Source organism: Dendronephthya gigantea, unplaced genomic scaffold (genome assembly GCF_004324835.1).
Source record: "Dendronephthya gigantea isolate DGI-Jeju-01 unplaced genomic scaffold, DenGig_1.0 000012F, whole genome shotgun sequence".
NCBI classification, from domain to species: Eukaryota; Metazoa; Cnidaria; class Anthozoa; order Malacalcyonacea; family Nephtheidae; genus Dendronephthya; species Dendronephthya gigantea.
Window position 1 is genome coordinate 2,810,088 of NW_021163022.1, and position 10,732 is coordinate 2,820,819.

Here is a 10,732-nt window from a genome sequence, read left to right on the forward strand (position 1 = left end):
CAACCAGAGCTGGTAGAATTTCGTGTAAATCTTGTTCACGTTTGAAGCGTTTGCGCCGTCTTCGGAAACTCCCATCTTCGAACATGGTTTCACTCGCGGGGTCGATGGTCCAGTAATGCGCTTTGGTTTCATCTCGAGCATCACGAGGTAGCTTCACAAAGCAGTCATTCAAGGTAAGGTTATGTCTAATCGCGTTTCTCCATTTTAGGGGACATGTTACGTAGTAGGGAAAATTATCTGCGATGAACTTGTTGATTTCGGATAAGGTCATTTTCCGGCGAGGGGAGCTTGTGATGGCCATGCTGATCAATGCCACGTATGAATATGGTGGTTTGCCAGGAGGAGCTTTTGATCGTTTTCGCTTGGTTCGGACTGGCATACAGGTGGCGTAGCCGCTCCCACAGCTGTTTCCCGACCCGAAGGCAAAACTGTTCTCAGAACTGCTCTCTGAAATTGTAGGACTTGCGATCACCACTTCTTCTTTGCATCGATTTTCTTTTCTGATTTCGCAAGGGCATTCGTCAGAACTCATGTCTCTCTGCTTGATGCTTCCTAGTGTCAGTTGCCAGTTTGCGAATTAAACTCGAAGTGTTTGTGGCAGAAATTTGCGGACTTTTATATTGTTGCGTGGGATAAGCTAAACAATACTCGATACGCTTAATGAGTTCAAATAAAACAATTCAACTTTATTTGTGTGTCGAAAATTGATTCATATTGCTGCCCACTAAACCTTTGCGAAGGCGTAATTATCGTCATTAGCTATTGTATAGAGAAAGTGATTTGTTGCCAGTTTTTCCCTTATCCAAAGACGAAAACAAGTATAAAGCTATTATTCGAATAACAAAATTCTACTACTATGTAATATTTCGCTCAAATAGTTGCCGTTTAAGTATTTACATCTATCTGTTGAATTAGACTATGTGCCATAGGCCTACGAGCTGGTGGCTGGGCGGGACCAAGATACGATTTACCGTCTATTTTTCGGGCAAAATTGTAATCCAAGGAGATATATGCTTAGGCCTCAGAAAATTAAATTGGCTTCAATCATCGTAAATTAACAGTGTTTCACCGAATTGCAACCGATTTGATATGGTTTTGACATGAAACGGAAAGCGCCCCAAACATTACCATGTTGCACATAGCAACTAAAGTTGAACATTTTTTTTATCAAAAAATATCTGACTGATTATTTCCTGCAGACTATTGACTCAAGCTTCGAGAAGTAATCTGTAACCATAAAAACCAGTCATGAAAAATCCAGAAAAATCACGCAAGTTAAACTGGAAAGTGGGCAACCATTGGTGGCAACACATGCTGTGACTGCGATACTATGCACATATATGACCAGTGCTATCTCGCCTCAATTTATGCGCGGTCACTTCTCAATAATTCAATTCTATTCAATTATCTCTGATCTTCCTACCGAAAATCGAAATGGCAGTTTTCATTTTGTGAATTTCTTTCATATCTTACTTATTTTTTAATTTTACTGCATTTAATGATGGATGGAGAGACAAAGAAGAAGCCCAACAATTTACCGGTCTGGGGAAATGAACGAACTATGAACCTAAACACGATGATCCTGACAAATATCCAAGCTTCGCCGTACTTCAAAAATCAATTGTACGAACTCAAAACGTATCACGGCGTAGTAGACGAAATATATTACAAGGTAAGGACTGTGGGTTAAGAAATGCTCACATGGCAGTCAGAAATTGGTCAACATTTGCAATTTAACGGATGATCGGCAAATGATTGTGGCCTCAACAAATACCAGTTGGTTTCACATGTTTCACGCGGGAACTGTTCAGCATTGGAAAGTACTACACTATAAAAACAGTAAGATTCTAGAAACTAGTTTATATTGAGTTAGGTTTCATCTTGTATTACACAAACAAATAAATGAAATGCTCTGGTATAATGTTTACATTATAGGTGCATTTAGAAAATTATACGTTAATCTTTATTATTGCTAATTTATATTGCTGAATACAGAATACCTGAACTTGTGTCAGTAGACTCACAGAGGAGGTTGGACAGCTGTCACGTGAATTTCTCGACCAATGAGATTGCGCTATTTTCCAAGCGTGCTTGCGAAGATTTTGAGCGAGAAAATTTACATAAGACGGAGAAACATAAAAATATTGAGTATATTTTTTAAAGTTTACTGATTAAAACGCATATTTTTTGAAAAAAGATTCATTGGACTGGCGATATCTGTCGAGATTATCGAGGTAAGCGTTACTTTTTAAGTCGATTTTTATAACTGAAGTTGGTCGGGTCGTTCCGAAGTGATGAGTCATGTGCTTGTCTGTTTACAATTTTCAAAGTTGAAAATCTCGAATTCCTGTGGTTCGATTTTTGAGATTCTTTGTAAGAATGAAGTTAAGTATGTAAAAAAAAAATCGGCTGGATCGACCCCTTGCGACCCCACACCATTTCCGAGATATCGGGCTTTGAATTTACCACTCTTGTTTTGAGATGTTCAAAATAGCGCATTTCGGGTCAATGGGATATTTCCCTTTCAAATATTGTTTAACTACATAATTTGTAATATTAATGTAAATTTTATTTGTATTCATGGTTTAACTTCCTTAGTTATTAACATTTAGACGGGAAAATAGTATTTTTTTGTATTTTATATAGATTTCCATTTTTGGCAGTGACGACTCCTATGCTCATTCGCTAACGCCTAGCTGTAATCCCACAACGTGGTCAATTGAGTGTTAGATCAGCACATTTCAAACAACCAGAAGGTTACCACCACCACCACCTTCACAAAATTGATAAATATGAAACATATTGTGTGATTATATGTTTTCACTTCTTCAGTAAAATAAACTGACATTTTATATTGGTTCTGTTCTTTAGATGCTTGTTGATGTTTACAGTTAGTGTGAGTTAAGATCTGCATTACTAAGCCATTGTGTGTTAGAACTGGCAATATTTATGTATATTAGGTTGATTGAAAAGCTAAAGGCATGAACACCTTATCTAGTACAATTGATCTTCAAGTTTGCATGAATTGTAAATGCTATTAGCATAGAAACAATAGCATAGAAACAAAAAACAATGGTGTGTGTATGCAGGTTTTTACTTTTTTGAACATCATGTAAATATATGTATAAATGCAAAATCTTGGCTGTTTTGTCAAGGCAATTTTACTTACAATATTTTATAACCATAATAAAATTTGATGAGTTTATTTATTTGTTCATCAATAAATACAGATTTACATATTTATACCATGTATTGTATGAATATTTTTCTAATTTTCTTAATACTGCAAGGGTTTGTATGAAATATCACATGACAGTGAAGTGCTTTGGTTATAGACAATAGGTTTTGAGGATATAAAATAGAAAGCCTGGTTTCCATACAACATTGTCAGGGTGTTGTGTTAACCATTAAGAAAAATATCTATCATTATTAGTTATTATGCAACAACTTGATTGTCATATGGAAACCAGACTAAAAACAAGTTGATGGCAAAAATGCTGGAAAAATCTACATAGGTTAGCCAATGGAAATAATTGCAGAAATTCACAACTTGCAAACCCTGGTTCTTATGAAATTATATGTCAACGTACACTCATACTAGCCCTTACAATCTGACCTTCCCATTTACCACGCCTCTTTATCCAGATTTTTGGATAAAATCCTATTTTTAAAAAGTTAACCCGAAACTTGATGTGTTCAACATAGACGTCTAGTATATCTCCTGCTGCAATCAGTGGATGTAAATACTTGCAATGTTCAGAAGCTATATATCCAACATTTTCCCATTGAGTTCCATAATGAAGATCAATAGCAATTGCATTTTGGTCCCGAGGATTCTCCGGCTCTGGTCTTAGTCTAACATTTACTGATTCATTATATTCAAGGGCAAGATATGCCTGTTCCAGATGATGTTGGTAACTTTGTTCATGAGCAGCTCCAATGCACTTGAATGGTAGAGCATGAGTGATTTCTTCCTCATCACTTTCAACTTCTTCACTTTCATCTTCTTCACTGTCCTCATTATTAATTTCGATGTCATCAAAATCAGGAGTAACCGCATCCACAGCGCTCGTATTTTCTGTCAATACACGATCCACATCAAAATCCCAAATTAAAAGCATTCTCTCCGCTTTACAATGAATAAATTCATCAGGGATAGTACCAAACTAAAAAAAAGTTTCAGTTAAATTTTAATACACAAATCAAGCCTTAAAAGTTAATAAAAAATATTAAAAAATGAGGTGTTGACAAGTACTTTATACTAACCTCAAATATAGTACTTGCTTTAACGTTGATGACACAAGGAGATTTAAGGCCATTCAACTTCGAAAGCAGTGCTTCGGTGTTTGGTATAATACAAAGTCTTCTTTCAGACGGAGTATTATGAAAGGCGAAATGGCAGCAAAGCCCATGCAGCTTAAAAAACGGTAAACTCGGTACAGTAAAAGATAAGTCGTAATGCGGATCGCAACAATACATATACATCATAGTATTTTGCACTATCGCAGCTTGAAAATCCTGTCTTTCGAAAGCATCCATTTTTCCTATACTTGCAGAGCTCTTCACATCACGACAGTCAAAACGTCAAATGAAGCGTTCGCATAATTGAGCGCTCAATACCCATCATGCTTTGCGGCCTGCTGTCCAACCTCCTCTGGTAGACTCAGTACAAACCCCAAATACTATAAAAAATTATTTTGCAAGCCCATATCTCCCATCAGTAAAATTATATTAATAAGAGAAAGGGTTTTGTTTTAAATTTTGAGTATTTGATTTGAACCTGGCGGTATAACAGTTCAACCTGTTTTTTAATTTTAGATGTTATTGGTGGTGGCCATTATAAATTCTGGCCAATGTACTGTATAAGTTAATGTAAAGTTTTATTCCTAGGTTGATCACTTGGAACCATGGGAAAGGGGAAGTAGAAAAACATCTGGTCAAGTTGGAATGTGCGGTGGGGTAAGTATGCATATAACACCAAAATTCACTTAGTACTTGGTACCAGAACTATTGTTTGCCACATTTCACAGTTAATGTGGTGGTCGTACAAAGCCTGTTTAGCAGTGGATGGGCTTTAAAGCAAGCAAGCAAGATTGTACATTTATCACAGAAAAAAACAGTGTTTTTGACATAAATATAACAATATTATTTTGTGTCTTAATTTTTTTGTGTCTAAGGTTACAGTTTCACGCTCTAAAACATAAGTAAAAAAGTAATTAATACTTTGATTACTCCAGGTACGAGGTGTTGGTGCAGGTGGAATCATCTCAACAGCCTTCTGTTTGCTGTACAAACTATTTACATTACGTTTAACAAGAAAGCAATTAAATGGTTTAATCAATCATACAGACTCTCCATACATCAGAGGGCTTGGTTTCATGTACATTAGGTATGTGCATTCAGGTAAAGTACAGAAACTAAAAACTCTTATTTCTCTGACAGACAAACATATAGCTTACAATGTGCTATTATCAATTAAAACCATGTGAAAAGAGTTTATTTTCAATAACAGACATTTAAAATGATATTTTGAGTGCCAGCTCTTATTGAGACCATCTTTTTTTAAAGTGATCTTTTTACCTACATATTGAAAATCCAGGGATATTGCTTTGTTATGTGAAAACCTTAATTTCTGTAAAAAAATTGTTATTTAGGTTTTCACAGCCACCTGCTGATCTCTGGGACTGGTATGAACCTTTCTTAGAAGATGAAGAGGTTTGTAAAGTATGGTGTAGTTAGTTTCCCCAAAAGCTATCCTCTAACACACATACTGGATTCATTAGTTTGCCATATCTTGGTGTTCACAGTTCACTAAACAAACAATTCCACCCAACCAGTTTTGATGGAGATTGAAAATTTTGGCTGGCTGTGAAACAATGCTTTTAGCTACAGATTTCCCACCCCTAAGTCAAAAGACGTGTCCATGAAACAATGCTTTTTGGTTTCACTTCTTTTGCCTGGGTTTTTATTTTCCCATTTGCTAGAAACAATGCTTCTATGTTTGCAAACCTATTTTAGGAGATAGATCCAAAAGCTGGTGGTGGATGTACAATGACAATTGGACAAATGGTTCGTAGCTTCATGCTCAAGTTGGATTGGTATGATTCGCTGTTTCCTCGTATTCCAGTCCCAATTCAGAAGGAAATCAATGGCAAACTACAAGCACTAAATCTTTGCGATGACCGAAAACGCAAGGCAGATGAAGGTTTTGGTGAGGCGGAACGATACTCGAAAATGATGAGAGAAAAAGATAGGTACTGCGTTATATAAATTTTAGTTCTAGATACCATGAACTAATTATTTACCCACAGGATCCGCAAGCGACATAGCGATAGAGTGATTTTACACAGACACAACTTTTAACTCCTGAGATATGGGTGTGTGAATAGATAATTCAAAAAAAGAAACTGAACGATTAAAGTACACAAGATCTGTGTCTGTCAACTGTTTGTAAATACTGCTTGACGCTACATAGCTACTTTCATAAAATCTTTAATATCGTATCTCGGAAATCGGGGATTAAGATTTTCTCTTTTTTTAAGTAAACAAAGTCCAAATCGTGAAGAGGAAAGGGTACCTGAACGCAGCCGGAGTCCAAGTCGGGACCGAAAACGACATCGGAGTCGAGACCGTTCGCCGCGACGGCGGAGCCCGGAACGGCGTCGGAGAAGTAGAAGTCGCGAAAGAAAGCGAAGTCGGGAGAGGAATGGCAAAGATAGAGATAGGCGAAGTCGTAGCAAGGAAAGACATCGCGATAGTCATAAAAGAAAGCAGAGAAGTCGTGATAGGGACAGTCGTGAAAGATCTAGGAGGGATCGATAGCACAGTTAGTGAACCTTACATCTGACATTTTGTTACCATGCATATATACACCAGCCTTGTTCGCAGGGTTTTTATATATACATACGAGACCTGTCATATGCACGGTTTTGTTTTCCTATCAGCTAACCCAAGTTAAACACGTTGGGTATAAATTTCCATGCACTTATGTACAGTATCATGCGATATTATGTAGAACGAATTACGTATTTTAAACATACACATTTGGGGAGGAAAAATAGAATAGCGCTCTAAATTAAAATGCCACATTACTCTGTTGGATCATACAAATCAATTCATATTTTCAAGATATTTTTCTGGCTCGTTTTCAGGGCAATCGTCAAAGTTTTTGAAAGGATAACATAGGTTTCAATCATAACAGTAGCGCACTCCAGTTCACCATACGGTCGTAAAGGATATTATAACAAGGCTCGAAGTGAAATCAAACTCTTATTGGCGTTAGATATTGACACCTAGAAATTTTATTACAATATCAAGCTTGACGTGGGCGACCAATATGCTATGATCTAATCTGTGTGACAGTACTCTTTTCTACCTCCCACCCTTAATCAATGCGAGATATCTGAAAACAATACGTACTAGTTACTGGGTCCGAGTAGTTTTTCTGTAACCTTAAAATTTTTTTTCTTACACAAAAATAGTGAATATCGACCGCAAAGTGGATATCCCACCGCAAAGCAATTCGGTCTCTTCTCTAATGAATTTGATTTTTTTATGCACTAACAGTTCGCTTAAAACTAGCTACCTGTTTATTACTGCTTTCTGTCAGATATTTTTTGCATGATGTTTAAAAATTGCCCCGTGTAAGTTGAATGAAATTGATTCATAAAACAGAGCTGTGAACATTTTGTTTTAAATTGTAATATAGTTTTTTGCATGTTTTGTTAATATGCAGTAAGTGTGCTCACTTCAGAATTTATGATAAATATATACATAAATGTTTTTATCTTATGCGAATGTTTCTCTATGCGAATATGCGATTCTCGTCCCATTTGTAACCCATGCTTGCCACACAGTCGACAGCACAGCCCGTCAAACGAGTTCACTTCAATCTGTGACGCGTGAACTGTGCGTACAGTCAGAAATCACTAGCTATAATCATGGCATATGCTATAATTGACCGAAAAAAGCGAAATTTTGTCTCACAGGTAATTGCTATTGCCAGCAAGGCAGTGGTGCTACTGTACGTTTAATATGGTTTATTAGGGTGCCTTTTCGCTCTGGTAAGCAATAGTCCTAGGTGCACCAAGGTAACCTGCATGGGAAGGTATCAAAGAAGAGGCTCGCATTCGAGGCCAAAATGAATTGTAATATTTTCATTTATTCTAATTTCGATGGTTTTAAAATATTTTATAAAAAATTCAAATGGGAACACAACGTTACATTTATTATCAAAGAATTATCTTGTATTCTGTATGGAGGAGCTGAGAATCACAGAGAGGCGAAACGCCTGGGTATGTATGAAGCTCGAGTTGATGCTCGTAGCTTCTTTAGTTCTTTATATTATTTGTCCGTCTGCGTATAAACTGGTACAACCCGCTAAAGACGCACAGGACTAAGAGCATGAATTACAAGAAGGCAAATTCCACTTGATCTGCCTAAAAATATTGTACAAAGACAAAGAAAAACAACAAAAAGTTTTGGATAGCTGCAGACCGCCAATCGGTAAAGAAAGTACCACGCAACTGTGTTACCTGCCGAAAGGTGGTAGGAGATGTATACCCCGCTCCTAATCCTGCTCTTTTGCCAAAATCAAGAATACACGAGGTCGTACCGTTCAAGGTAATTGGAGTAGACTTTACTGGTGCACTGTTTGTCAACAATACTAACGGATCAGAAACAAAGGTATACATCTGCCTTTTTACTTGCGCAACATCAAGAGCAATTCATCTCGAAATCGTCACCGACCTGACACTGAAGAAACCTTCATTCAAGCATTCGGTGATTCCGTCATTTTGCCAGCAGGAAGTCTCTTCCCAAACGAATAATATCACACAACGCATCGACCTACCAATCAGCAGCCGATGAACTTAAACGGCTCTTTCAATCCCCACCGTTGAAAAGGGCGTTCAGTGACCGTTGTGTCGAGTGGGAATTCATCCCCAAGAGAACCCCCTGGTACGGGGGTTCCTAGGAACGTCTGATCGGCATGACAAAAACGGTGATCAAGAAAGTACTTCGTCGAACAAGAATCAGACTCATCGCTCTTCAAACGAGAGTTACCGAAATCGAAGCAGTGATAAACGATCGGCCGCTTGGCGCTTACCTACGTTTCTTCCGACGTGAATGATGATAAACCTCTCACTCTAGCACACCTTCATTATGGAAGGCGAATGACATCATTGCCATGCATATCCACACGTTGACGATGACGAGATCGAAGATCCGGATTTCATGGACGATTTGGAAGACAGAAAGCGAGTAAACTCACAAGTGCTACGATTTAAACATTTTAAATTGCGTTGGAAAAGAGAATATCTAACGTCACTCAGAAAGTTCCATAAGAGCACAGGGAATAACGATCAATCAGTCCGAGTAGGGGACGTGGTTTTAAAACACAGTGATAAGCCGAGACTCTTATGGAGAATGGCCGTCATCGAAAGCCTCATACGAGGAAGGGATACGCGCTGTAAATTTACGAACTAGCAGTGGGAAAACCAACCGGCCGATTACGAAGCTCTATCCACTGTTGACCCAATCCCGTGAATTGACAGAAACTAAGGTGAAACGAGAAGTTAATAAATCTAGATGTAATTACATCAAATCTTCCAGGTCCCTATACTGGCTGAAGCCAGTTTGAAAAACTTCCAATAAAATCTATAGGTAGTAGGAGACATAAATTTGGACCACCAACTAGGACAATGGCGGACATAGCCGTAGGCTATCAATACATGACAAGCGATTTGATTTCACATTGTTCCGTGACAATACCCGGGTGTAATCCCGAATCGCCGGGTAGGCGAGATGAACATGGAACACCATCCACGGCCGCTTTACGCAGAAGCTTGGCAATAAAGTAATTGAAATGTGATTTATTTACTCTTTCAAGGTTGGTTTGTACTGTTTCCAGAAAGTTAAAGGCGAGCACGTCAAATGGTAAAAGTGCTGGAGATGCTTGGAATATTTGTTCAGTGGAGTTAGTACGGGCTGCTCAGGTAGTCACTCGGAGTGTATATATAAATATATATAAATATATATATATATATGTGTATATATAAATATATATATATATATATATATATATAAATATATATATAATATATTATATATATATATATATATATATATATATATATATATATACAGAGTGTCCCAAAAAAAAGTCCCCGCTATTGAAATGAAGCTTTTGTTGGAATTTGAATGCATGATCAACGCAGTAGTGTGTAAATAGCATATTTATTAGGTTGAGGCATTCAAATAAAGCGTCTTGCTTTCAATTGGGTTTATCATAATATCAAGGCAATCTAATGTCACTTTTCTGATTTTGTTTCTAAATGCAGAAAGAAGCTTTATCACTTACAAATTGTTTATTTAAAATATAGTCTTGTATTCTAAAGTTGAAAACAGTAAAATTGCGATGTAATTACCAAAGAGGTCCCATGATGTTTCTGACTAGCGAGTCACTAGCCTCCTCCACAGACATCTCTTATGTATTAAAAAATGCATATTTGGCTTGGGCTAGAAGAGATGCCTGCGGAAGAGGTTAGTTTCTGATTAAACAGTAGGAAAAGTAAAATACTTTTAACCAACTTTGTGCATTATGATATTATATATTCATACTTTCATAGGCTTATTGTCATCAACTTGTGGTTGAACAATTTGCCAATGCTATCAAGAACGAAAATTTCAGCGCGACCCTTCGTCCTGTTAAGGAAGCTTTGTTTAGTCTTTA

The 10,732-nt window shown here is 37.2% G+C and overlaps 2 protein-coding genes across 2 annotated transcripts; one reads left to right on the top strand and one right to left on the bottom strand.

The window, feature by feature from the left end:
* Positions 1-1,409: 1,409 nt before the first annotated feature.
* LOC114518948 (pre-mRNA-splicing factor 38B-like) lies at positions 1,410-7,742 on the top strand. Its single transcript, XM_028538993.1, has 6 exons — positions 1,410-1,672; positions 4,891-4,959; positions 5,238-5,389; positions 5,655-5,715; positions 6,019-6,254; positions 6,543-7,742. Exons 1-6 carry the CDS (start codon positions 1,499-1,501, stop codon positions 6,820-6,822), a joined length of 972 nt encoding a protein of 323 aa, XP_028394794.1. The 5' UTR covers positions 1,410-1,498; the 3' UTR covers positions 6,823-7,742.
* Positions 3,008-4,673, bottom strand: LOC114518949. The gene is made up of 2 exons (XM_028538994.1): positions 4,267-4,673; positions 3,008-4,166 (listed from the first exon to the last, which is right to left on the bottom strand). Exons 1-2 carry the CDS (start codon positions 4,537-4,539, stop codon positions 3,582-3,584), a joined length of 858 nt encoding a protein of 285 aa, XP_028394795.1. The 5' UTR covers positions 4,540-4,673; the 3' UTR covers positions 3,008-3,581.
* Positions 7,743-10,732: the final 2,990 nt, after the last annotated feature.

Bases quoted from the DNA above. Each gene is read 5' to 3' on its own strand.
- LOC114518948 (XM_028538993.1), top strand. From the start codon at position 1,499: ATGATGGATGGAGAGACAAAGAAGAAGCCCAACAATTTACCGGTCTGG. The intron at 5,390-5,654 runs GTATGTGCATTC...ATTGTTATTTAG, and splicing joins CTTGGTTTCATGTACATTAG to GTTTTCACAGCCACCTGCTG. The intron at 5,716-6,018 runs GTTTGTAAAGTA...AACCTATTTTAG, and splicing joins CTTTCTTAGAAGATGAAGAG to GAGATAGATCCAAAAGCTGG.
- LOC114518949 (XM_028538994.1), bottom strand. From the start codon at position 4,539: ATGGATGCTTTCGAAAGACAGGATTTTCAAGCTGCGATAGTGCAAAAT. The intron at 4,167-4,266 runs GTTAGTATAAAG...ACTTTTTTTTAG, and splicing joins AAGCAAGTACTATATTTGAG to TTTGGTACTATCCCTGATGA.